A 26,868-nucleotide genomic window follows, 5' to 3' on the forward strand; every position below is an offset into this window, starting at 1 on the left:
GTAGTGGAGAGGTGGAAGGGGGCGGGGTTGACCTCAGATAAGCACAGACCCCAGATTTTGCCAAAGGCAAACAGTCCTCCAGTGCCCTCCCCACCCGCAGCTGAGGCCAAGTCAGGAAAGAGCAACAAGCATCTAAAAGCACAAGAAGACAGAACCTGTGAGATCTGACCTCAGCTCCATCCCAAGAAGTCAAGTGGGGGCAGACCCCACCAGAGCCCCGCCCACCACTTCTTCCTCCAATGGACACAGGTCGGATCGGGACGAGGGGAGGAGGCAAGAGTATCACAGCCTCTGTGTCTGCGGTCAGGCGTCCCCCAGTGGGTTTGTCTGTGTCCACACCTCGTCCTGTGTCTGAGGTGCTGTGGCTGTATCCTTCTCCTGGGACATCTGTATCTCCTGGCTTTGTAATAAATGCTGCATACTCTCCAGAGCCTGTAGTTCTTTGGGATAGAGGGGACAGGGAAAGGGTGGCTGGGTGCCCTGGCCTCCTCTTGTCTCTGGGCTCAGCCTGCCTTGGGGGACCCTATATGGAGTGAACCTGAACTGCCCTCCCCCCCCCACCGTGGCCAGTCAGGTGTCCCCAGCCCATGTTAAGATCCTGAAGGGGGACCGGTCATGTCCCTCACCAGTGACCACAAGAACGCTACTCTGGGCCGGCACGCCTATTTAATGTCGTCTTTGCCAGCAGGCATTGGGGCAGGGGCCAGTTCCAGCTGCCCCAGATTGGAGACCTCGGGTTACGGGAGCAAGTCCTTCACAAGCCAGCTACGGGTACTGGGGTCCCTGGGGTGATCCCTTCTTGGGCCGGTCAGCAGCCGCCCCCTCAGAGTGGGGAGCCCACTTCTGCCTTCTGCACCCGCTCACTCCTGTGGGTGCCATCACAGTATGGGGGCTTCTGGGTGGCCTTGCAGGTATAGAGCGCCACCATGCGGGTCTCCTGGGCCTTGAACTTGAGTGGGGATAGGCCAGTGCGTTTGAAGAAGTGGGAGCCATCACAGAAGGGCTGGTGAGGGAAAGAAAGAAAGTAAGAGACCCAACTCCACCTGCTGAGGCCGGGCAGGGCTGGGAGAAGCAGCACACAGGGCTCAGGGCCCAGACTCCTAAGTGATGCTGCCTGTGTTCGCTACCACACCTGTCTCATCTGTACTGTGACAGTGAAAAGAGTAGCGTCATCCCAAGAAAATAAAATACATAATGGTTATCATGTACTTTGCCAGTAGAAGGTGTTCAGTAAGTATGAGTCTTTACAGGAGTAGTTTCTGGGGTCCCCAGAGGACCAGGGCACAAGAACAGAATTTTCAAGGCGAAATGGGCCCTTAGGTATCAGCCATGTTTACGCTGATAGGTGTTGTTTTGTTTTGTTTTGTTTTAATGGCTCTGAGTCTCCGTTGGTTCATGAAACTCATTTCCTTCTCCATATTCTTGGGGTAAAAACTTCTCTGGGTGGGCTTTAAGACTGGGGTATCAATTTTGTTTGGCTCCAGGAAATAACTGGGAAGGGGGGAAGGGGATGTCCCACAGCAAACTGGCTGCCTGGTGTGAGCATCTATGCCCTTCCATCCTGGAAGGTGTTCCTGGGTAATGGAAACAGGCCCAGAGAGGTGGTTAGCTAGTTAGTTAGTGGCAGAGCTGGACCCAAGGCCTCTTGGCCTTGGAGTCAGGGTGGGATAGGACAATGGATGGGAGAAGTGTGCAGATAAAAAATCAGCAACCTGTCCCAGAGGGCAAGAGGCACAGAGGCACAGAGGGCCCTCCTGTGCTAGGCCTCACCAGTGGGCGGCACAGCGCCACCCTCACGAGGACCTGCTCAAAGTGCACAGCAAATCAGTGGCAAAGCGGGACTCGGGGGCCCTGGGCTGCTGACACCACGCCATGCCGCTTGGAGGAACACAGTTCACAGCCAGCTCAAGAAAGAAAGGGACCCAGGAGGCTAAGAATATGGGGCAGGTTCCTGCTGGATGAAAGGCTCCTGGAGCAGAAGAGAGAAGGAGCTGGGAGCAGGCAGCCAGGCTGACAAGACAGCAAGAAGCCAGGAAAGTCACAGAAACCGAGGCAGGGTTTTCAGGAGCAGATGCCAGGAAGGGGCACACGGGGCCAGAGAGGCTGTGCAGAGTCTTCCCAATGTTGGCGTCCGAGGCCTGGGAACCTTTGACCCAGATGCTTCGTAGGAGGAAGAAGGAGAGAGGGGACAGAGAGACAGGGCAGAGCCCAGAGCCTCCGAGGAGGAGGGGGCATTGGAAGCGGAGGACTGAACCCTGGCTCCACCCGACTGGCCCCGGGACTGAGTTGCTGTCTCTGGCTGCATCTTGAAGGGGGGATGCAGAGAACGGTGAGCTCAGGGCTGTGAGTGGCGCTGGCCCGAGAGTATCCCTCCCCCCCAGTCTCCCTTGTTGCCCCTCAGGTATGTGTGGGAAAAAGAGGAACGTCTTGGGTGGGAGTTCCTGGGCAACATGTAGCGTCCCCAACCACAGCTGTCATATATCAACGGGAAGGGGGACCAGGTCCCTCACCTGCTTCTTGCTGTGGCCACACACACACCACCTGTAGGTTTTCCCAGCCACCAGCTCCACCTTGATGGGTGTTTTTAGGGCCACCACGGACTTGGCTGGGGTTTGGGGAAACCATCGGGCCTGTGGCAGAGAAGATGAGGGAGTGAGGGTCAGCTCATGCCCTGGAAGCACTTCCTTGCCTGTGGCCTTGTCCAGTTTCCCAAGAGCCTTGGCTGGTGACAGGCTTCCTCTGCAGGAGGCTGATGTGATGCCACCCTGCAAGGACACTCCCCCCAGGACACCCTAAGGCCCCAGAGCTCCAGACAGAGAAGAGATTTCAAGGCCATGCAAGCACATAGGTTTCGGGGTCCAGGCCTTCCTTTCAAACCCTGGCTCTCACCTGGGTGCGAGGGAGGGGAGGCCCAGGATCCTGCCAGCCTAGGCGGGGCTAAGTGCACTTAGGGCTGGGTTTATCAGGCACCGCTGTTCTCAGGGCAGAAGCCTGCTCCCTGCCCTGTGCCCTCTGGTCACTCTATCTCCCCTGAGCCATCGGGAAGGTAGCTATGGACAAGGCAGTCTCAGGCTGAAATCGACAAAGCAGGGCTGACCCATTCTGGTTCCCTCCTCTGGTCTCTACCTTTGGGGTCTCTGGGCCTGGGGGACTAGGGCACAGAGAAGTGGAAACGGGGTATTGGTGGGTAGTACTTACCAGCCAGGAGGTGATGTCCCGTCTCTGGTTCGGCTTCTGCAAGGCAAGCAGGCATCGCAAGACGGTGGTTTGGAAACAGAAAAATAAAGTCAACGGAAAGCGGAAGACTTCCAGAGGGAAGTCATCCGGGAGGGAGGAGACCACAGGGCTTAGGCGCGTGGGAGAAATACGAGGGTAAGAATAAGGGGTCCCAAGAGAGGAGCGGGAGTTGCTGGGGGAGGCGCTGGCACCCAGCGGGCGCCCAGGGAGGGCTGCAAAGGCCCAGGCGACGTAGGGGCTTGAGGGACGCTCAACCGAGGGGCGGGCGGGGCGGGCTCGGGAGGGGGAGTTGCGGGGGGCGGGCCGGACGGCGGGGCCGCGGCTGCTCACCAGGGCCGCCGGCCTCAGGAGCGCCCCCGAGCCGGCCATGCCGGCCCCGCCGGCCCCGCTGCCGCCACCACGCAGGCTCCGCCTCGCGCCCCGGTCACCTTCTCGCTTCCCCGCCTCCCGCCGGCCCGGCCCGGCCCCGCCTCGGCCCGGAAGACGCTGCGGGGTTTGCGCGGTGCGGGCCGCGGGCCTGCGCAAGCCGACCAGCCCCGGCCGCCGGAAGTCGGGCCGAAGAGCCGACCCGCAGCCGCCTAGGGGGCCCCGGGGTGTGGAGGGCTCTCCGGCGCCCCCTTTGGTTCCCGCGTGTCTGCGAATGACCCGCGCGGAGCATCGCCGCTCATTTCCTTGCCTGCGCCGCCCGGGCCCCCGACTTGCGAGCGGGGACCCTGACCGGAACCGTTTTCTCTTGCGGAGCCTTAGGGCAGAGCTTCTAGAAGCGCGGTGCGGACACATCTCATCGCCTACGGAGCTTGTTTTTTTAATCGGATTCGCGCCTGGCCCAGGCCTACACATTACATTCTTATGGGTGGGGCACAGGTATCTGCGTTTTCAATATGCAGGGTATTTCGGGTATGCTGTGCATTTTGGTCTGTGAACTACTATTCCAAGTGCTTAAAGAAATGTTCATTGACCATCCCCCCACCCCCATCCCTTCCCAAGGCTCCCACGGATGGCACTCCCTCTCCCTTTCCCTTCGGTAAAGCCAGACAAAGCAGGGTCTCTTTGGATTTTTTTTTTTTTTTTTGTAAAACATTCTTTTATTAAAAGAACAAGTGCTGTTTACGAACTGCCCTTCGTACAAATAACCTCCGTTATACAAAGATACAAGATCCGAGTTATGCACAATTCCAGGCTTGGAGGTGGCAGGGGAGGGGCATTGCCTTTTGGGTTGAGGATATAAAGGAGGCTTTAGAAACAATGAAAAAGGAGCCCCTGGGTTTGCAAACTGTAGCTTCCCCTCCCTGCTCCCCGAGGAAGGGTCTGCTACATTGAGAGAGGCTGGGGCGGAAAGGGGGGGGACAGGCGAGGAGCCAGGGTCTGGGTCTCCAGTCCCACCACCTAAGTCCCAAGTTGGGCTGAAGGACGTGACCAAAGGGCAATGAAGGCACCCCCTCAGTCCCCAACTTTTCAGTAGATCAAGTCAAAGTGGTTGGGAGCCAGACACACTTTTAATCTGGTTTGATGTGACCGGAGGGAGCCAGGGTACTATGCCCCGCTTTCCTGCAAATTCCCAACTGAAGTGACCTTAATCCCTCCAGGCACCTCTCCCCAGGAAATAAATTGGGATAAAGGAGAACTGGAAGCAAGCTGCCTACCCTTAACTCTGGCCCACCGCACACCAAGGAAGATGCTGGAAGCTGGCAGGGGGAGCCTGTGCCTTTGAAAACTTGTCTGCATTTCCAGTTTGGGAAAGGGCAGTGTGGAGAAGGTCACCCTTTCTCAGAGCTGGCTCTTTCTCTTTCCCAGGCTCTGGCTCCCTTCCTAGGAGTACTTCCCTAGAACTCAGGACAGGAGTGGGCAGGGGTGCTCTCATCGGCCTCAAGGGAAGGGCACCTGGAGGCAGCAATAGACCTAGGAGTCTGAGGGGAAAAGCTCATAAACAAATCGGAAAAACTTAGAGAAGAAAAGGCAACCTTTAAAGTGTCATTGTCTCTGGAGAGGATCCATCAGCTCTGAGCTAAGACAGTCAGTGCTTCACAGATGGCCCCCACCCCGGCACAGCCCTGCACTCACACCACGCGTCACACACACGGGGACAGACGGACAGCCACAAGGAGGCAGTGCAGTGGGACAGGAGAGCCGAGGACCGGGAGGCCAAGGTCCTGAGGGCTGGTCCTGGCTCTGCCCCTGAGCCCCTGCCCCTCCTAGGCCTGGAGCTATCACCTGTGAAGCAAGGAGCTGGCTCAAAAGACACCTAAAGACAGGTCCCTTCCAGCTCTGACATTCGTGCACTAGTTGTGACCTCAAGGCCAGACAGCGGCTCTGCATGCACACTGCAATCACACCTCTGCGCTGAGGGGGATGACACACTAAGCGCCACCCTGCATCTTCAAACTCCACTTCCGCCCTGCAAACCACATCCTTCCCCTCCCCTAGACAGAGCCATATATAAATCTGCATCCCTTTCTACTCCCCATCCAAATTCATCCTAGAAAAAGGGACTGAGGCTGGGAGCAGGGGCGGCGTGGGGGGGTTGTCTCGGTAGCCCTACCCCTTGCACTGGGACCCCACTCTGTCCTGAAGCGCTCCAGACCTTTCCTATTATAAAGCTCCCTCGAAAGAGGAAATGCACCACCGCTCTCACGTCCCCCTGCCCCAAACTGAGGCACAGCACCAATCCATACCCAGCCTGGGTCCCTTCTTCAAGCCTAACCTGCCGACGTGCCACTGCACCCCAGCCTGGGCAAAGTCAGAAAACAGAGACTCTTGAAGATGAGAACCCCAGACTCTCGGGTGCTGGAGGTAAGGGGAGGGCTTGGTTCCAGTGCACTAAGTCATGTGGACCTCTCACCCTCTGCCACAGCGGCCTTGGGGTGGACTGACTTCCCTCACTGTCCAGAACAGAAGCTGACTTTGGCTGTAAGTGGGCCGGCCTTGGGCAAGGGTGTGGGTGTGAATGAGCAACTCTTCTAAGAATCTCTGAAGGTCATTTTTCTTTTCAGTGGTTTGGGGGCAGGGAGTTAGACAGCTTAATAGATGAAGATGAATAAAATGCTGAATTCTATCATTTCTTTCTAGCTGATATTTAGCGTTAATAAAAAGTGAGTATTTCTGAGGTCATCACAACTGCCTCCCCCCTCCCCCCCAAGCCCTTGCAAGTGCCTAAGAAATTGCCTCTGAAGGATCCCACCCACCCCCTCCATTATCAGCTCCCTAACATCTTACAAAGTCTTATCAACAGGAATATTAATATTATTTTCAGTATCAGAAAAAAACCAGTTGAGCAGCACAGGCAAAAATATATCTGCACTACGTTTCTGTCATTGCCAAAAATATACACATCTTCTTTTCTTTATTTAAAAAACAAAACAAAACCAGCAACAACAAAAACCCAAACAGAAACACACACACACACACAAACCCACACATGCAAAGAGACTGACTAGACGTGGTCATCAGGGAAGCTGGCCACGCTCCTCCTGGCTCCGACCCCAGTGCACCCGACACAGACACAGGCTTCAACCTCGCCCCTCTCCTGGCTGTCCCACCGGCCCTCAACCTTGGCCACCAAAGGCTCTGGGCAGGTGGGGACTCTTTAAGGTGAGAATTGCCCACTACACCCCGGGGAAATAGCTGGTGGGTGAAGGGACAGTTGTAGGTCAGCGTAAGCTTAAGTCTCCCCTGGTGGGTGGGGGTGGGGTGCGGGAAGGCAGGCTGGCTAATCCTGGGAGGAAGGTTTCACTGAAAGAAGTGGCACTTTACCCCCCTTGCCTCGTCCCCCAATCCCTGGGGCTCCCCTTTGCCAGGGAAGCAGGACCAAGTATCAGTGGGGGAACGGGAGCGCTGAGGGGGCACGGAGACCATGTGGAGTCTGGGGGAGGAAAGGCAGGATATTACCCTGATTCAAAGCCCCCAGCCCCCAGTTACTCTCCAATATTGGAGTAAGGTTCTGGTTTTTGTGAACCATTCGGGCCCCAGAGAGAGACCAAAGTTGGTGAGGTGAGAGGGTGCAAACAAGAGCTGGGAGCGCCCCTCTGATACCGCCTCATCAGAGCGCTGCTCCTATCCCTGCCCTCAGCTGCTCGGGCTCCAGCGGTAGACAGACAGACAGACGGACAGACACACGCACACGCATACACGCTCTCTGAGTCAGGCAGCTCCATCTCCCCACCCTCGGCACTCCTAAATCCAATAGTGCAAACAAGGGGCAGGGGATCGAGGGGGCTGGGCCGCCCACCCCCTGCCTTCCCCCAGCCCATCACTGGGGCCCACCCCCCAGAGGGAGGGAGGCTTGGGCCAAATTTGATGCCATCCTACCCCTCCTTCAGCCCCCTAGCCTGTGGGCTTTTACAAGCTCAGCTTGTGACCCTTGTCGGGGGGCAGGGGAAGGGGCCCAGCGAGAAACAGTCCAAGGAAGCCCTCTTGCCATCTGCCCAAGGTGGGAAGAAACTGCAGGTCAAGTAGGGCCACGCCTTCTTCCATAAAAGACTTCCGCACAGGGGCAGGCCCAGGGCCTAGCCCCCCACGTATCCCACTCAAGTGCTAATCCATTTTACGTGGGGGGTTCAACGAACCCCCCACCTATGCCATGGCCCACTTTGCTCTCTGGGGAACCTCAAAACATTCGCTGAGAGTGGGGGCTCCTAGGCGGGCTTGGAGCCTGTCCTCCTTCTGAGCCCCTCACAAAGGGGCCAGTGCAGAGGGGGAGGGGGGCCAGATGGAAGGGGCTCCCCTCTCGGTCTCAGTCCTCGGCACCAGAAGCGCCCCACACTCCCCGGGCCTCAGCACGTGCTCTGGGCCGGGGCTCTCCAGTGTCTGGGTGCAGGTGCCCGCTCCAGGCTGGGACCCCTCAGACCAGGATCTGCCCCTCCACTTGGGGGGTCAGCAGGAGCATGGGTGGATTTAGCCTTTTTCCTGGTTGGCTGAGGCTCCTTTGTCAGCAGTCTGGAAAAAGAGGGAGGAAGACTGGGGCTTTGGGAGGTGTCTGGTCCTAACACCCGGTTGAGAAGAGCGTCCTGGGTCAAGAAAGCTGATGTTGGGTGCAGTAAGGGTCTGGGCTTTGGCGGTTGCATACCAGCGTCGCCTTGTGTGTGTGTTTGGGGGAGTTGCCCTGCATAGGGCACCCAGCTAAGCAGGCATGTGCCAGCTGAGGGCAGCACACGGGCTCTGGCCCTTTGCCCTCAAAAGAAGGGAGGGCCTTTCTTGAAATGGCCCACCCAGAGCAGCATCTTCTTCTAAATGGTCCAATCAGAGAGGAAACAGCCTTTCCTAATGGGCCTCCCCAGAGGAACGCCGTTTCCTAATTGGTCCTTTCGCTATTAGCCCATGTGCAAAGTGTACCTTCCTTGGATCTGCAGGAGGGCACCCATGTGCTGGCAGAGGCCCTGGGGTCTAGAGCAGGGCACTCTGCTGCCCTAGGGGTCGCTTCCTTCCTCCTTCTGATGACGCATCTGATGATGTACCTTCTGATGCTCCCTCGCTGCCCATCCAGGAGAAGGGAGACAGGACGGTCCCTCTGCCCAACTCCCGGCCCCTCCCCCAAGCCGGACCCCTTACTTACCCCTCCTTTGGGGCCACTGCCACTGCCATCCGCCCCCGACAGGCTGAGGAAGGGGTTGGTCTGGGCAGTGAGGACTGGAGGTCCGCCTGCTGCTGCTACTGCTGCGGCCGCAGCTGCTGCGGCCATGAGACTTGTGTTGTTGCCGAGCGAGGGAGCCACCAGGGCTCCGGCGGGCAGCAGAGGTGGGGCAGATGCTGTGGGCAGCAGGCCAGGAGTGCCCGCGGACAGCAGCGGGGTGGAGCTCCCGGCCAGCAGGCTGGCCATGGGCAACTGGGAGCCCCCGGCCATCTGCAGCCGCTGCAGCTCCCGCTTCTGCTGGATCTGCTGGATCATCTGGTAGACAACAGTCTGGTGTTCCTGCAAGGGGGCCAGACTGCTTACTGGCCAGTGGTCCCCAGGGTCATCTTGCCCTCATTGGCCTGGGCCCCATCCTATCCCACTAGGACCGTGAGGCAAAAGACCTGGGAGACAGTCAAGGTTCCGTCTAACTCCCTCCTCTGGGCCTCAGTCTCCGCATCCAGACAAGAAAGTGGTTGCACACCGTCAGCATTTGTCAGCCGGGGCACTACCGGCCAAGTGCAGGGGGTTTAACATCCCTGGCCCCACCCCGCCCCCTCACTAAATCAATTCCTCAGTTACTATGACAACCACAAATGTCCCCAGGGATGGTATGACCCCAAGTTGAGAAACACTGAATGAGGTCAATAGTTTTCAACTCCCCTCTTTTTCATTTGTTTTTTCCCTTAAGAGTCATTTATTTTTGCTTTGAATAGGCAAAGCATTTTCAGTGTTCCAAAACCCAAAGTGATTTATTACGGCTTATCTTCAGAAACCTTGCTTTTACCCCTGCTGCCATGTGGCCTCTGTAGATAACCAACTGAATTGGTTTCTTATGTATCTTTCTCATGTTTCTTTATATGAAAATGAATATTTTTCTATTTTTTCAACTGCCTCCTTTTTAAAAGGAAGAATTCCTTTCCTCCAAAGGAATTCTTAGCAGAACTCAACACACAAGAAAGACCTAAAAGGGGCTGCTCTGGTTGAAGCGGTGTCTGTCACCTGCTCGGCCAACGCTCTACGCAGACCCTGAAGTTCCCCACTGAAGAGCCTTGGGGCTGGAATTAGAAACGCTCAGTAACTGAGGACTCACCACCCTCCAGATCCTCTCGCTAGGATGTGATCTGGGGCCACTACAGCATCCCTTCCCCAGTACCCAGGGCCCCCCCCCCCGCCCCGAGAGGAATCCTTATGCCCTCTGACCCCACATGACCCTTAGGGGCACTCTCCACCCAGCCTGGGGCTGCCCTCCCTGGGCTGGCCCAGACCCTCTGAGAGGGCCCTTCCAGCAGAGCTGGGGGAGGGGAGGTGGCCCAGGAAGGGAGGGGCATTACCGGGGTCAGCTGTGGGGACGCCAGGAGCTGCTGGAGCTGCTGGAGCTGCTGCTCTTGCTGCTGCAGGAGGTGTCGCTGCTGCTCGGTGAGGCTGAGGCAGGGGGACAAATCACAGACCATGGGAAGGGACAGCGGAACCCTCCTCGCCTGCTCCCCTAACTTCCCAGACTCCCTCAGACCCAGGTGGGGAGAGGCAGGGATGTGCGATATTAGAGGACTAGAGCGAAACGGACTGAGCTCAGAGAGGACAGTGGGAGGGAGGCACATCAGAGGGAAGAACTTTCCCAGAAGGAAAACCTAGGCTAGCTAGGGTACAAGGCATACACAGACGACTTTGTCCCTGGAGAGCTACCATCCGGAGGGCTCTCACATCTAACATCTAAGGAGAACCTGGGGTGACTAGATTCTAGACCCTGTAAGATCAGAGGACAGCTTTCCTTCTGAGGAACGGTGGGTGTTTGGGGGGATTCCCTCCCAGAGCCAGCCTCCCCCTTCCCTCCCCCAGACTGAGCTCTCCCTCACCTGTTGAGACAACCTGGCAGCTGCAGCGCAGGGGCCCCGCCAGCCTGGCTCAAGCCCGCGGGGTTGGGGGCGGCAGCCCCATTCAACCCCCCCAGGAGCCCATTGAGGGGCAGGGCCCCGCTGCCCGCCAGCCCCCCCAGCAGCCCCTCAGCCAGGGGCATAGCCCCCAGCCCCGCTGCCCCGGGTGCCCGGCCTAGCCCATTCTGTGGCTGGGGCGGGAGCGGGGCAGGGCCCCCAGGCAGGGCCAGGGGCAGAGTAGCAGGGCTCTGCTGGAGCAGGGGCAGCGGTGGGGGCGTGCTGTGGAAGGACAGCGACGAGCTGCTGCGGCTTGGGCAGCCTGAGTGTGGGTCCTGGGGAGGGAGGGGGAAGGGAGGGGTCAGAGGGGCAGGGGGCCAGCATGACCTTTCTGGCCCCCGGCCCGGCACCCACCAGCATTCTCACAGAGCACAGCCACCCCCTCCTTCCCCCAGGCAGAGCCACCCAGGAAGAAGCAAGGCCCGGGATAAAGGATAAGAATCCAAACAGTCTTCACAAGTCACTTCCTAGGGGCCCAGCACCCCTCATGATGCTTGTTTAACACTGAACAGTGATGACGGTAGTGACCACCTGGTGAACCAGACCCAGGATTCAGTGCCTGACCTGTACTAACTCGTTACTGTCTTTTTATGGGTGAAACCACTGATTCTTAGACAGGCTAAACAACTCTGCAGGCAGCTGGAGTGAAAGATTCAGGCTCACATCCCACGTCCACAATCTAATGGCTTGAGTGGCTTCTCTGTTTTGGTTTCCTCACTCATAACATGGGGGTAAGAGGAGAACCTATTCCATAAAACTATTGTGAAGACGAAACACACAAAGCCTTTAAAAGTCTCAGCACAGGACATGACAAAGAGCAGGTATGCAATTAATGTCGGTTACTGTTATGACTATTGTTGCCCAAGTCACACATTTACAAAGTAGCAGGGAGAACAAGAACCCACTTTGTTTGATTTCCAGAACCACCACAATGGAACAATAGCAACGGCTCCCCCAACCGCCAGCAATTACACGGGGATTATTTTGTGTGCAGCTACAACAAACTCTAATAAACTCTTCACAAACACTTCTCAAAGAGGCCTTCCCTAACCACCTTATATTCAGAGAAGAATCCCACCCTCCATTCTTCCTCATAGCCCTCAAATTATTTCCATCTTCGCACTTTTCCTGATTTGTAATTATTGATTTTCTTGGATCGAGCCTGTCTCCAGGAGCAAGACTGTCCGATTTGTTCACTCATTGCTTAGCCAATGCCTGGAGCTAAGCAGGCACCTCATAATTATTACTTATTTAACGAAGGAATGAATGGGTCAGTCAACCAGTTACTCAGCCAATCACTCCATTGTCCAGCCTCCAATAGCCGCAAGGTAGAGATGCAACTAGAAGGCCCTTGCGCCTCCCCACTCCTGCCCGTCCCTGGTGCCCCTCCCCGTGGCGCCCACCTCGGAAGACGTGGACAGCGAGTTGTCCAGGCCCAGACTGTTCTTCCCCGGAGGGCTCTTGCTGGTGCTCAAGGAATCGCTGCTGCCGGCTGATGGAGGGGGATCACGGAAGGAGGTCAGGGGTTGGAGTCAGGGCCAGTTCCGACCGCACAGCAGAGGCCCCCATCCCCGGGCTGGGTGGGATTCCCCTTACCTTGGGGAGGCAGGCCATAGGGCCCAGGGACAGGGCCGTTGGTGGCAGGCAGGGCGGCAGGCAGGGCGGCAAAGGGCACAGAGAGCTGCACGTTGAGAATCTGCAGTCGCTCTTTCTTGGCCGTAAGGCTCAGGATCTGCTCCTGAAGCCTCTGGTTTTCCTTCTGCAGTGCATGCAGCGCCTTCAGCATCTCCACGACTGCAGACAGAAGGCGAGAGCGCCTGAGCCCCGCGGGCCTGGAAAGGCTGGGGGCGGGGCCAGGTGACCGGGGGCGGGGCTTGAAGGGCGGGGCCTGACGGAGGAAATCGGACTGAGACCTAGCAGAGACGGCGCCGGCTAGCGAGGGACTCAGGTGAGTCCTGGGGAGCTGGAGGTGTGAGGACCACGGGTGGGGCCTGAGGCTTGGGGTGGAGGCCAAGTGCTTGGGAGGGAAGGGGCGGGCGGAAGTTGGGGCTTAGGAAAATAAGGGCCAGGAGGTCGTGAGGGCCAAAAGCCCTGCGAAGAGGGGGCGGGCCCAGGAGCAGGACCCAGCGAGGGTTGAAGGCAAGGCCCGCGGTTGGCCAGAGTTAAGGCAGGGGCGGGGCCGCAGGCGGAACCTTAAAGACGTTTGGGGACCTGGGAGAGAAAGGTGACCGAGTCTGGGGGTGTCCTAGGACAGGTCACCCAGCCCGACGTCACCCCTTCTCACTGTTGACTCCGGCCTCGCCATCGCCCTGCTTCTCCAGCAGCTGCTCCATGTTAGTCGTTCCGGGGGCCGCTGGGTCCAACTGGCCGCCCCCGCAGGGTGCTGTCTGGTCGAAGAGTGCTGGGAGACTGCTAATGGGGGACCTGGGGTCAGAAGGGAAGACCGAGCTCAGGCTTACCTCACTCCCCCACTCCAGTCTCCCTGCCCTCCTCCTCCCGCCTCAGGGGCTTCAGTCATCCCCTCTGGATCCCACCCTCTTCCCGCCGCCCGCCTCTCCGCCCTCTCCTCCCCGGCAGTCCCTCCACCCCGCTCCCAGCCCCTCCCCCAAGCCGCCACTCTCTCCCTCACATGGAAGACAGACTCTCCTGGGGGGAGGTCCCCCGACATCGGAAGCTGCAGTCCTCCAGGTCTGGCTCTTGGAAGGAGAAGGGGGGCGGGGATCAGCGAGGAAGAGGTGCCGTCGGCCTCACAGTCCCCGCCTGGGAAGTGGGTGCGGGATCTGGGACCTTACCGCAGACCCCTTTCCCCCAGGATCTCCCAACCCCAGATAGCCAGTCCTAGTTCTTAAGGCGCTGGGAGCCCTGGCTTGGAAACCCAGCGCCGTGGAAGGCAAAGCCATGAGGTCTCGTCCCTTCCCCCTTCTCTAGGCACAAAGGCTCCTGCAGCCTGGTTACTTTCAGATCCACCTCCTAATTTTTTTCCTGGAAAACGTACAACTTCAGAGTCATAGAAACTTGGGGCCTACACCGTCCTGAGTTGAACTTGGATGTGATACTTACTTGCTGTGTGACCACTTGCTGTGTGACCATGGGCTTGAAACTAACCTCTCTGAAGTGATTGTTACGAGGATTAAAATAAGGTAGTAAATGTGAAGCGTTCATCTGAACGGTTTAGCTGCCATGCAGCAAGGCCTTAATTACTGTAGCTATTATAATCAGTTTTATATGACTTTTATATTAATAAACTAAAAAATTAGACGTCAAAACCCTGTTGGACCACTGAATTCCACTTTTGCGTTTTGGAAAAATACAGTCAACTACTCTGTAGGGTTCTTAATTCTGGAATCAGATTCGGCCCCCTTAAGGCTCACCTGAACTGGTAAGCCCTGCCCTCCAGCCGGCCAGGTGGTACCTCTGCACCAATCAGCTCTCTGGGGCTGGGTTGACTCTCCAGGGAGAGGGAGGGGCACTTGTGATCCGCCCCCTTAACTCCTAAATACCCAGAGAGGCTGTTGTCCAGCTGGTGGGATCTCTGTAAACTCTGATCCCAAGAACTCACTAAGAGGCCAGCAGGGAGCTAGGCTACAGCGGTAGGAGAACTAGGCTTGGAGCCAGGGTACCAGAATTTCAGCTGCTGCTCTGCCTTTTCCTACCCCAACCGCCTTGAGCAAGTCATTCATCTCTCTGCCTTTTTCTTTTGTGAGATGGAGCAGTATTTATTCTGCCCTGTCCTGTCCCGCCTCTTCACGGGGGTTTTCATGTGAAAGTGTAGGTTTGTTGTGCGTGGAATGTTTTTTTGCAGGGTGGGCAATGGCCAGAGTGTGGGGGCCGCCAGAAAGCCCTCCCATCCTTTCTGGGGTGACAAGCAGGTGACAGGTGCCCCTCAGGCCTTTGGGAAGAAAGGGGAATGGGGTCAGAGGCTCACATACCTGTGTGGCTGCTCTCGGCTTGGGTGAGGAGGGGGTTAACGGCACCCATGGGGGTTCCAAAGATGTGGGTAGAAGGGAGACTAAAGGTGGAGCCAGCCAGAGAAAACACCTGAGGGAAAGGAGGTACAGTCCAGCCTGGTGGTTATTCTCGGATCTAGAGCACAACTGTGTGCACCGGGGTGGAGGGGACCAGGTGTGCTGGGGAGGAGAGAGGACCAGAGAGAGGGAGACGTTCTGGTGGTGATCAAGCCCAATCTCTCAAATTCCCATGGAAAGCTGGGGTCCTCAGCAGGCTGTCCCCCACCTGCCCAGGGATGGCGGAGCCCAGGAGTAAGGCCTCACCTGAGTGGTGGAGATAGAAGCAGAGGAGGAAGGGAGGGTGCTGGTGAATGGGGAGCGGCTGAGGCGGGGCAAGGCCGAGGTCCCTGGGGGCCCCAGAAGGCTGGAGGAGAGGGGGGTGCTGCAGACAGCCCGCAGCATTCCACCACCGTGGGAGATGGGGTCCTTATTACTGGTGTAGATGCCTACAGGCACAAGACAGACACAGAGGGAAGCTTAGAGTCACCACTCCCCCACGCCCCACCTTAGTCAGGTGGCTGGAGCAGCCTCTCCCCAAGGAGAACACCCCCCTGGATCTGGCCACACACCAGTCTCACCCTCTTGCTGCAAAGATGTCACTTCTTGCTTGGGTGACATCTGCTTGCCATGCCTGCTTATTCCACTGCCCTGCTAAAGCCTGGAGGATTCCCAGTTTTTCTAATTCCCCAACCCAAACTTGGTTAAGTCCTGTTGGCAATCTCTCCCGCTACAACCATGCAGAATATGGGTCTGGGGGAGTGTCTCAGAGGTGACTGTCATCTGCATCCTTTGTCTTTTGGAGCAGTTTCTATCACATTTCCTTCTAACTGCATGTTTGTGCCTTTGTCCCCTCACTAGACTGGCTGGGCCCTGAGATACCCTCCATCCCCAAGGGTCACTAACCTGCCCCCAGCAGTGGGGACTCCAGGCTCAGGCTGGGCAGGCTCCCGGAAGGCCCAAAGGTACGGGAGGCCAGACCACCCAGGCCAGAGCTGACAAGGGAACCTCCGGAGAAGGGTGAGGCGGCGGTGGCGGTGAAGCCAGCCAGCTGGGCACCGGGCAGGGAGGGAAGGGCCGGGCCCCCGGTGCCCTCCTTGTTGCGGCTGCCCTTGGGACGGCCTGGCCCGTGTCGGCTCCTCTTGCTGGCTTTGTGCTTCTTCTCCTTCAGGCCTGTCTCAGGGGCCTCCTCAGCAGGCACAGGGGCGGCGCTCAGTGTGGGCATCCGCTTGTGGGTGCCTGCTGAGGCCCCGGACCCCGAGACGTGGGGTGACTTATAGTCCCCAGGGGACGGGGCCCGGGCCCGGCCCGAGCTGGAGGTGGTGGTGGAGAAGCGCATGATGGGCCCAAAGCCAGAGAAGACCACCTTCTGCTCAAAGAGGTCAGCCTTGGGGGGCTCGGGGGCTGAGGGAGAGGGAGGAGCTGAAGGGGGGCGCGCTGCGGGCTTGGAGTACTTGTCCTCCTCTGGCTGCTCCAACTTGGGGAATGCAGAGAAGTCAGGGGAGCTCTGCAGGGACGAAACTGCAGAGGGGGAAACGGAATTACAGCTGGACCCCAGATCCCCTGCCCCCCTCCCGCTCAGCGTGCACTAGGAGAGAGAGCTCTGGTCAGGGGACGGGGAAGCTGAGTTTCCTGTCCCAGCTCTGCCACTGTCTCTGTGTCCTGGGACGAGTGTCCCCGCCCTCCAGCTTTCCCACCTGTGATAAAGTAGGAGGAGGAGAACTCCCACCCTAGTGAGCTCACTCGACGATGACTACAGAGATTACAGGAGATTAGAGCTGGTGCTTTAAAAATGGTACCTGACTGCGTAAGCGCAGGGGATAATGAATATGGTTATGGGGGTTGGAGAGGTGGGCCCTGAGGGAGACCGGAGGGGAGTTCCACCTCGAGAGGAGAGGGCTGAGGGGAGGGTGTGGACAGGAGTCACTTGGTGGGGATCCCCCCCACCCCGACCACTTTAGGAAGCAAATGAGACGCAAACCAACATAAAAGGGCCCCTGGTAGAAAAGCTCAGGGCCAAAGACTGTCCCGCTCCCAGCCTCCTCCGGGACGCCCACACTCACCTGCAGGCTGGAAGGGCCCCCCAGAGGAGGAGGAAGAGGAGGAGGAAGAAGAGGAGGCGGAGGTAAAGCTGCTCACACCTTTCCCACTGCTCAGCTTCTTCCCCTTGTGACTCAGGCTATGGCTGGAAGACTTTTTCCCCTTTGAGTCCCTGCTGCTTTCAGAAGTCTCCTGAGTGCTGGCCTCGTGGTGGGAGGAGGAGGAAGCTGAGGAGGAGACCTGAGGGGAGGAGGAGAGGAAGGCTGGAGGCCGGCTCCTGGGATCTGGGCTCACCCTGGCTTGGGAGCGGAGCAGGAGGACACAGGACCTAGGGCTCCACTGGGGGAGCCCAGAGTCAGCTTCAGGAAGGGTTTTCGGGCAAGCGGATAGTGGCAGGAGCTCCTAGGCCAGGGAGATGGGGAGGCAGCTCTGTAACTTCTGGGTGTGAAGGGTTGGGAGCTCTGAACCCAAGAAACTGTCTGTCCTTCACCTCGGGCAGGCGAGAGATGAAAACAGTCCCAGAGCCTGTACTGATGCACATACCTTCTTAGTCACTCATTTAAGAAATACTTAGGCCTAAGAGGGCTGGACTTGTGTTGGCAAGTGGTGTACGCAGGGAAGAGGAACTCCAAGGAGAATGGGCTGCCCTGGCCCCATTCCTGGGCCCTCCAGTCCCCACCACTTCCTCCATGCTCACCCCCAGATGCAGCCACCTGGCCGACAGCCCGCTCCCTGGCCACTCCACGCCCTTCCCAGACAACCTGAGCTTCCATGCCCAGCCCTCTGCCCGCAGAGCCTAGCCTTCCTCTTCCCGGGAAACATCTTCTCCTTCCAAATCCAGCCCGGGAGACCCCTCTTCCGTGAAGTCACCCTATAGCTACCTGGGGTGGAACAAATCTTTCTGTCCTCTTATTTCCCGGGTATCGTGTACCCACCCACATCAGCCATCAGGTGCCCCACTACTGCAAGATACAGTCCCCCATGTCTGAGGGCGGCAGCAGTGGCTGGAAGAGCGGGGTCTCTGGGGTCTGTGAGCCTGGTGGGTTCTGCCGTTTACCACCGTGTTACGCTGTGTGGTCTCTCAACCTCACCGAGCTTCAGTGTCCTTATGGGGCTAATTATGCCTGCTTGGAGGATTACGAGGACCACAATGCCAGATACATAGTATGGGGCCGATAATGATGATGATTCTGATGGCATGGCTGCTAGTGATACACTGCAGAGACAGTGTCCTGTGGTGGTTAAGAGAACAGGCCTTCAAGCCCGACTGCCCGGGTTCAAATCTTGACTCCACCACTCCCTAGCTGTGTGCTTTTAGGCAAATTACTTAACTTCTCTGTGCCTCAGTTTCTTCATTTATTAAATGGGGTTAATAAAATACCTACTTCATTGGATTATTTTGAGGATTAAATGAGCAAATCCCCCAGGCATCCCCTCCATCCCCCTGTTCCAGAAGGGAGCCTGGCATGTGGTGAGTGAGTCAGGGCTTTGTATTACTACCAGGGACGGCTCTTCCTCCTCGTGGAGACCAGGTACTCAGTAAATGAACAAATGCCAGAGGGAGGACGGATGGGAGAGTGAGAGCCACCCTGTGCTGCCCCTTCCTGGGCGGAGCCCTGGTCTCTTGTCTTTTTCTTTGTTCTTTTCAACAGCTGGAGTTCTGAAGGGAGCCAGATGTGGTTATGAGAGCAAGGGAGGAGAGGGCCCAGGGGGAGGGGTGGCTGAAATGATGGGGTGGGTGGAGGGGGAGGGGCAGACCGCTCCAACACATCCAAAGGGATGCCCGGCCACTGGGATAACTCCTAGATCTCTGGCCCTCTCTTTCCCCCTGCCTGCAAACCCCAGGGAAAGACCAGAGGGCGCAGACATCAAGCTTTTCCAGGTGAGCCCTGGGCAGCAGGGGGGGGGAGAGCGTTACTGGGACAGTTGCCACAGCAACATCACCCTGGAAACCTGATACCTGAGCCTGCCTGCTAAGATGCCCAGAGCTCTGCCAACCTCCTGAGGCCAGTGGAGGTGAATGGGGCAATAATGGTGACAGGAGGAGGCAGCGTCTCCAGGCCCCGGTTCTCCCTCCACGGGGAGGACGGGCTGGAAGGAGGGGCGGGGGGGCTGCTCTGGCTCGGATTAGCCATTCCCTGGCCTCGGGTAGGGCCTGCTGGTTGCTTATCCAGATGTTGCCAGTTTCTGGAGTCAGGCCTGACATGCCATGCCCCTACCGGGAAGGTGGGATCAGTGGGGGTTTCAGGGTGTGGTCCACAGGCCTGCCTCACAAGCCATCAAGGGCCACACTTTCAGTCCCTGCGGCTTGCATGGAGCGGGCTTTTGGTTAGGCGAGAGGCTCTGGGCAGCCTCCTGATGTGGAGGAGGGATGAGAGTGAAGGGGTCCTCCCTGGCTCTCTTTGGGGAAATGGGCCCCAGAAAATCAGAGAAACCCCATGAGTACTGTACCTGCAGGCAGGAGCCCAGTGCTGAGGCCCTCTGTCTGGACAGAGGCAGATGTGACCATCTGGCAGCCAGCAGGCAGGGGGGTGCCCCCCACCCCACCCCTACTCTCCTGGTTGGTCAGTGAGTGGTGGGGCTGAGGAGCGGAGGCCCCTCCTGGGCTAGAACAGGGGTAGAGGGGGGCGGGGGGGGGCAGAGGCATATTAACCTGAAGCTGCGGAGGTGCCCGGGGTGCTCACCCTGACCCCTCCCCCTGTGCCTCCCTCCCGCTGCTGTGGCCGTCCCTCCTGGGTGCAGGCAGCAAGCAGTACCTTGTCAGCAGTGGGGACCACAGGTGGGGTGAGGATGCTGGGGGGTGACTCAGGCCGCTTCTTGTGCTTCTGTTTAAGGCGTTCTTTGTCCTTTCGACTCTGGGGAGGGAGAAGGGACTGGAACTGATGCTGGGGAACAGTCTGGGTCGGGATAAACACAGCACATGCATGTGGGGACTGGGGTCCTCTCAAGGACGAGACTTTGTGGGCACCATCTCCCCCTACGGAGGGACTGGGGGACTTTGGCGGGACAGGAGTGGCCCAGGCAGGTTCCTCTGAGAGCCGACAGCCCCTCCCCCTCCTCCTCACTGCCTGCTAGAAATAGCCTGTCCCATTATCATGCCAGTGACACAGAGCCCCACTCATGTGAGCACACACCCGGGACACGGAGCTGAGCGGAGGGACGGGAGCCAGGCACACTGTGGCGTGTGGCTGGGACGCAGGCATGTGCACTTACAAACTGGACCGACACGTGGCTAGACTGTGGCGTGTGTGCAAATGTTGGGGACACTGTCCTGTCGTGGGGAGGACCCGGAGGGACCACACAGATACAAAGAGCCCCAGGGAAGCCAAGCCTTCACCTCACCCTCCGTGACCCTCACATGTCACTTCCTCAGTCCCCTCTCTGCCCTCAGTGGCCTCAGAGGAAGGAAGGGGTTAGGCCCTAGGGCCTCCGGATACCTGTGGTGGCTTCGTGAAAGAAACAGGTGTTTGTGAGTGGGCAGGAGGGGTACAGGGAGAAGACTTTTACCTTCTTCTGGCCCCGCTCGTGGTGGGAAGGGTGCTTCTCCTGCTGCGTGGATGGTGAGGCCGACCTGCTCCTCCGGCCCGCGATGAAGCCGCTCCCGCCTCCCCCTGTGCCTCCCCCTCCTCCGCTGCCTCCCCCGCTCGTGTGCCGGGATGTCTTCTGGGGAGAGAACCGAGAGGAACTGCCATACCCTCCTCTCACTAGCCCAGGGAAAGGTTCCTGAAGATCAGGGACCCCACCCCCACCCTGCCTGTCACTAAGAGGACCCTGTGTCCTTAATGATACCCTGCTCAATGGAAGCGCGTTCCCTAGACTGGAATCCGAGTTCCCCCGCCTGCTTGTCCAGTGCACAAGATTCAGCAGCAACGGAGGCCCAGAAGAGGCGGGGCATCTCGGCCCAGCAAGGCACGGACGGAGGTAGGCCTCTCACTCTCCGCCCACCTCTTTTCATGGTGCCCTCCTGGCCCCTCTCAGGCCCTGGGCCACGGCCCACCACCACCTCCTTCCCTGGGGTGGAGGACACACAGGACAGCCCTCATGGGAGCCCCTGGTCCCCTGTACTCCATGCCCCATCCTCTCCTCCAGACACTTTGCTCCAGCCATCACCCCTTCTCCTTTGTTCCCGGCCCTCCACCAAACACAGTGGTTCCTTTTGTCCCAGAGGACCTGCTGCCCTTAAGAAGCGGGGTGGAGTAAACATCCACAAGAAAACCCCAAACAACCCTTGTGCTGCCATTCCCCCCAGCCAGGGCCCTGGACTCCCCACTGCCTGGGCTGATGGCTTCACCTGTCCTAGACTTATAGCTGTTCCCTCTAAGGCCACCCACTACCTCCCAACTGTCAAATGCAGCTTCTGCTCTGTTGCGCCCTAAACTCCCCACCTCACGGTTCTCTTCACACCTGAGCCCCCTACCCGATGGGCACCCGGGGATTCCAGCCCCAGCCTTATACACCTGGACCTGCTACCACCACCCTGCGCGGGGGCCTCACAGCCACCAAATCTGAACATCCCCACTTGGCACCTCCTATGAACCAAACCGAGCGCCCTACCTTGTCTTAAGTGGATATCAAACCCTGCACCTAGATGACCCTATGACTTATGACCCAAAGGAGGACACTTCTGCAAATGAAAGGGGGAGCTATTAATAATTATACCAGGGCAAGAGGCACAAACTGGGACTCTCCGGGGCAGACCAGGACATATGCTAGCCCTACAGAAGCGTACTGCACCACCTGTTCACAGTACCCTCAGGTGCTCAAGCCCCATCCACCCAGCACTGAGAGCCTGGTTCCTGTGTGCCACCCTCAACTCCTCCTTCTCAGCTACCCCGACATGTAGGCGAGTCTATCTAGAGATGGTTCTAGAACCCAGCTCCATCCCTCCATCCCCCCCCTTCTCGCAGCTGTCTCCCAGCAGCCGTCCTGGCCCTTCAAATCTGGCTTCACAGTGGCTGCCAGGGTAATCTTCCTCAAGCACAAATCTGATCATGTTACCCTCTTGCTTTCAAGCAGCGTTACAAGCCTGTGGCCTGGGGGTGAGGTCTGAGCTGCCTTCCCAGTCAGGCCACAGCAGACCTCTCCAGGACACCCCACAGCTTCTGGAAATGCACGCCTCTCCACAAACATGGACTAGCACCCCTTCTCCCGCCTCTCCTTGGGCCCCTGAACCCGGGGCAGAAGCAAGTCCAGCTCTGGCCCTGCGTGAATGTCTTCACCTCATCTCCTGCCCTGTCCCTACCACACACCCTGTTCTGCTGCTTAGGAATGCTCTTTCTCATCTCGGGACTTTATCCACGCCAGTCCCTCTGCCTGGGATTCCTTTCTCTCTGTCTTTGCTTAGCAGGCTCCTGAGGAGCTTCAGACTGTCTGTTCTGAATCCCACACACCAGCTGTGAGATAAATAACATAATCTTAGTGGGTCTTAGCTTACTCATCCATAAAAACGGGGAAATGCAGTACACCTAGTTCTTAGGGTTTTGGGGAAGATCACACAAAAAAAACACACATAAAGAGATTAGTACAGAGGCTGGGACACAGCAAGCCCCACAGATGTTGGCTCAGCTTAAATGCTGCCTCTTCCTTGAAGCCTCCCAGACTCTGACAGGCAGGGCCTGAGCTCCGTCCTCTGGATGGAGGCTGGTTCGGCTCTGATTCACACCCCTCAACTGTGCTTCAATTATTCCTCATCCAGTGGTGAGCTCCTCAAGGGCAGGGACATAGTTCCTTCCACGTCTGTCCTCCCAGCACCAGGCACTGGCCTGCCCTGCAGCCCATACCCTCTAAACCACAGCTGACTGACCCACTCATGCCCAGATGAAACTCACCATTTTGCTGAAGTGGTATTTGCAATAGCCACAGTACTTGACATTGTCGACCTCCAGCACTTCCTCCTCACACAGCAGGCCTGCCATTTGGGCACTAACCAAGAGAGGTCAGCCTGAGAAGGGTGTGGCCACAAACCAGACCCGCCACCTCCCTTGCACCCTTCTAGGTCCCTGCTGGGGTGAAGCCAAGACCACCCAAGGAAAGCACTGCCATCATCTCCAAAGACACAGCAGCTAGGATGAACCTATTTGGCAGCCACCCGTGGCAAACCTCGGAGGGGGTTGGTACAGCTGGCTAGAGAACCCTTCGGGGTGGGTGCAGCGCAGGCTGGGGCTCTCACCAGGTGACATGGAAAGCTTGTCGACATCCGTGGCGGTTACAGGTCATGCAAGCTCCTGAGGCTGCCTTGCTCTCCCGGCCCTGCTCCTCACAGATGTAACATGTCTGCAGGACACAGTACAATCATGCCCTCCTCCCTTCCACCCGAGGGATCCTTTGGTTCCCCCCTCAATTCCATCCTCCCCCCATGATCCTAAGTCAGGGCTCTCCAATAGCACTTTTGGGGATGATGGAACTGTTCTATACTGCACTATCTGACAGAGCAGTCACGAACCGCACAGGCTACTGAGCGCTGGAAATGTGGCTAGTGTGACTGAGGAACTGAATTTTAAATTCTATTTAATTTTAATTAATTTACATAACCACATGTGGCCAGTGGCTACTGTACTGGACAGTGCAGTCCTTGGACGGTGAGCCCTATAAGGCCAGGGACTGTGTCTGCCTTCCTCACCGGTGAGCTCATCCCCACCTCTGGGCCTTTGCACATGCTATTCCTTCTGCCTGGTACCTGGAACTCTCCCCCCTCATCAAGGATGGCTCCTTCTCATCTCCCAGGTCTCAACCAAAATGTCTCTCTCCTTGACTACTTTATCTAAAGTAAGCCCCCACCCGCCCCCCCAGGGTATCCTTTATTTCAGTACCTTGTTTGTTTTCTTTACAGCACTTAACACAAGTTGCATTTACTTTATTTGCCTGTTTATTGATATCTATAGTCTTCCCACACAGAAGTGTGAGTTCCGTGGGGCAGGGAGCACACCTGTCTTGATCAAACTAAACACTGTGTGTCTAGCATCTTGCCCCAGTTTTGGCACATAGTAGGCACTCAGTAAAATGTGCTCAGTGAATGAATAAGTGAACTGCTCGCTAAGGTCTACCTTCAGGCAGTACTTCTGCAAGGGAGCCTACTATTTCACTTGAGTTCCAGAGCACGAGCTTGAATCTATCACTGGAGGGTGCCTACCCACCTCCTGAGTTCCCCGAAAGTGTAGGTTGGACAGAATCAAATTACACTGGATGAAGAAAGGGCTGGAGGGACGGACCCAAGAATGGTTGGCTAGGGAAGGGACTGGTATGGGGCACGGTAGGGGCCGCTGACCTTGTTGAAGCGATCATGAGGCACGTACTGCAGCACGATGGGCTCCATGGTGAGCACGTTGGCAAACTGCACCTCAGGGATGTAGAGGGCACACACCACGTGGGCCCAGCCTGGGGCAGTGTGGGGCTGGCCTCAGCTGCGATGGCGAGCCCAAGACCCCCACCTCTCACAACCCCATACTGCAGATGGTCCCCTCCTCCATGGCCTCCCCATCAGACTCCACTGCCAGGCAGGGAAGGGAAGGGAAACCAGCCTCTGCATCCCACCCCCACCCACAGACCACTCCTGCCTTCCCAGACCCCACTCAGGGGGCCTTGCTGGCCTCAGCAGATGAGCCCCGGGGCTCAGCAACCCCCTCACCTCCATTGTCAGTCCTCTTCAATGCCCCATCTTTGTGTGGGCACAGCTCACACCTCTGCCAATAAAAGGGGGCACAGGGGTTTGGGGGGTGGGCTTTCCCAAAGTGGGTGGGGGATCTGCTGAGCTGGGCCCTCCCTGAACACATTCAGAGGGCCCCAGGATGTCATGATAAGATGTCTCAGGAGGAACTGGTGGGGGTACAGAGAAAACAGGATTGACCACGAGTGATCATTGTTGAAGACGGGTGATCCACATCAACATGAGGTTCATTACAGCATTCCCTCTACTTCTGTACAGGTTGGAAACTTTCCATAATAAAAAGCTCAAACAAACAAGCAAACAAAAATAAAAGGCCCCGTGCCTGAGGTGACGCAGAGGGAGGGATAAGCTGAGGGAGAGATGGGGTTGGTGATAGGTGTGCAGGAAACAGGAAATCCTGTGTGACAGTCCCACCCCAGCTTCAGCCTCAGAGTCCCCTAGCTCGGTGGGGAGGGGGGGGATGCTCAGGTGTACAGGAGGGGAGAGCGGAGTCTCAAACTCACCACCCTGGCTGCTCGCTCCTGAGATTCACACTTCCTGCAGAACCAGGGTCCTGTTGGCACCTGGACGATGCCATAGCAAGCTGGGGATGAGGGAGGAGAATCACCAAGCAAATCTGTCACCAGTGGCTGTTCCCAGAATAACTGGGGGAAGGGGGTGACTCTAAGGAACTAGGCCAGGGGGCTGTTCCCAGCCTGGGGGGCACTCACTAGACAGCAGGACCACAAGGAATGCCCAACAGCACGCAGCCAGCTTTCAACCACACAACCAAGTCCTCCCAGCAGAGGTGGGAAGTCTGAGTCCTTGACCTTAAACTTCTAGAAGATCCTCCCCTCATGCCCTTTCTGTACCCAGCTTTCTGTTTCCCAGCTCCTGCCAGGACCAGTCCTCCTCATCAGGAAGAGAAAATCAGCGGAACAACATTTACGATAGACAAACGCGTTTTGTTGTTATTGGGGGGGGGCATTTCTTAAAGGGCCAGTAATGGAAGAGGCGGGGAAGTCGGGGGTCTAGGGAGCTCATCTTCTGCCACTAACTATAATAGGTACAGCTCAAAAGTCAAGGCCGAGAGCAGGTGCAGTGCAGGTAACCAATAGGAGAGTGGCGGGAAGACCCGACAGCGACAGGATTAAGGGCTGTCCCAGGAAGGGGGGGGGGCAGCTGGCTGTGCCAGACAGGCGGGAGATGCCAGTCTGCGCCCTCGGCAAGATTCCTCAAGGAGTTAACTCCCGAACCATGTGCTGCTGGGGGAAACTCCAAACCTCCCTCTTCTCCGATTCCCGGCCCCCTGCGCAACCTCTCTCCTATCCGCAACTCTTCCCCGGAGGATTTTAGGAGTCCCCTCTCCCCTGGGACCCTTCTCCTCCCTTCCCAATTCCGCTCCTCCCAGTATCCGGAAGCAGGAGGGGAGGATGACCGCCCCCCCTTGACCTCTCCCTCCGAGAGCCGGGACCAAAATAACCGGGCGGGAGGGGACACCTCGCAGGTAAACATTCTCCAAGCAGCCCCGACACTGGCGGTGTGGGGCGCGGAGAGTGCACTCATTGGCCCCTAGACTGTCCCCAAACTCCCTCAACTTGGGGTGGGGGGCGCGGGACTGGAACAATAGGCAAGAAAACAATGCCTGACCCGGTCCTCCAGGACCAGGCGGGGGCAGCCCCCCGACTCCTCCCTTCTCTTCAGGTGGGGTGGGGGAGGGGCGCCCGAGCCCCGGGAGGTCTCCAGAGGGCGCGGCCGGGGGCTCCCTGCCCACGCCGCCCCCTGGGTCCCTCCGCCCCCTCGCGGGCCACCCCCATACCTTGGTGGACAGCCACGCTGCACGCGTGCCCATCACAGTAGACCAGCGGATTCTCGGCCCAGCCCCTCTCGTCCGAACATACGCAGCAGCCTCCTACCATCTCCTTCATACTCCCATGAGCTCCCTCCGGGGCTGGGGCGGGGGGCCGGCCGGCGGGGGTCGGGGGTCAGGGGGGGAGGGAGGGAGCGGGGGGCCGCGCGCCTCCTCGCTCCCTCCTCCTCCTCCTCCGCCGCCGCCGCTTCTTTTCTTTGCCTCCTCCTTCCTCCTCCTCGGCGTCCTCCTCCTCCTCCTCCTCGCTCGCTCTGTCTGGCCGCCCCCCCCGCCGTGCTCTCGCCCTCATGCCCCGACGGGCCCCCCCCCAACAATGAGACCCGCGCGCCGGGCTCGCCCCCTCCGCGCCGCACGCCCAGCTACCAGGGCCGCCCGGCCGCCGCGCAGCCCGGGCCCGGCGGGGGAGGTGCCGAGTGGCACATCGCGGGCGCCCGCCCGCCCCGCGCCGCCCGCTCACGCGCCGCCTCCCCGGCCCCCCTGCCCGGCCGCGGCAGCCATGGCCGCGCGCCTCCGCTCGCTCGCTCCCGGCCCGCCCGCCG

At 58.2% G+C, this 26,868-nt stretch overlaps 1 protein-coding gene across 10 annotated transcripts; it reads right to left on the reverse strand.

The window, feature by feature from the left end:
• Nucleotides 1-649: 649 nt before the first annotated feature.
• Nucleotides 650-26,693, reverse strand: LOC308607182 (protein AF-17). 10 transcript variants are annotated; one of them, XM_081218885.1, is made up of 22 exons: nt 26,279-26,677; nt 24,984-25,063; nt 24,442-24,496; nt 24,082-24,191; nt 22,987-23,090; nt 22,646-22,739; nt 20,325-20,480; nt 19,574-19,672; nt 16,919-17,057; nt 15,684-16,298; nt 15,045-15,226; nt 14,703-14,811; nt 13,403-13,469; nt 13,058-13,197; nt 12,370-12,567; nt 12,177-12,265; nt 10,699-11,048; nt 10,177-10,267; nt 8,786-9,142; nt 3,199-3,234; nt 2,511-2,630; nt 650-1,003 (listed from the first exon to the last, which is right to left on the reverse strand). In XM_081218885.1, the coding sequence occupies exons 1-22, from the start codon at nt 26,385-26,387 to the stop codon at nt 824-826; spliced, it is 3,480 nt and encodes a 1,159-aa protein (XP_081075011.1). In that variant the 5' UTR covers nt 26,388-26,677; the 3' UTR covers nt 650-823. The 10 variants fall into 10 exon arrangements, with proteins under 10 accessions (XP_081075011.1, XP_081075010.1, XP_081075008.1 ...); XM_081218884.1 differs by having other exon boundaries at nt 16,841-17,057; nt 20,325-20,477; nt 26,279-26,676; XM_081218882.1 differs by having other exon boundaries at nt 16,841-17,057; nt 26,279-26,676.
• Nucleotides 26,694-26,868: the final 175 nt, after the last annotated feature.

The sequence above is a fragment of the Mesoplodon bidens genome, assembly GCF_964165515.1.
Source record: "Mesoplodon bidens genome assembly, chromosome: 19".
Taxonomy (NCBI): Eukaryota; Metazoa; Chordata; class Mammalia; order Artiodactyla; family Ziphiidae; genus Mesoplodon; species Mesoplodon bidens.

Bases quoted from the DNA above. Each gene is read 5' to 3' on its own strand.
- LOC308607182 (XM_081218882.1), bottom strand. From the start codon at position 26,387: ATGAAGGAGATGGTAGGAGGCTGCTGCGTATGTTCGGACGAGAGGGGC. The intron at 23,091-24,081 runs GTCAGCGGCCCC...TGTGTCCTGCAG, and splicing joins CTCATGATCGCTTCAACAAG to ACATGTTACATCTGTGAGGA. The intron at 2,631-3,198 runs GTAAGTACTACC...TCTCTGCCACAG, and splicing joins GGGACATCACCTCCTGGCTG to GCCCGATGGTTTCCCCAAAC.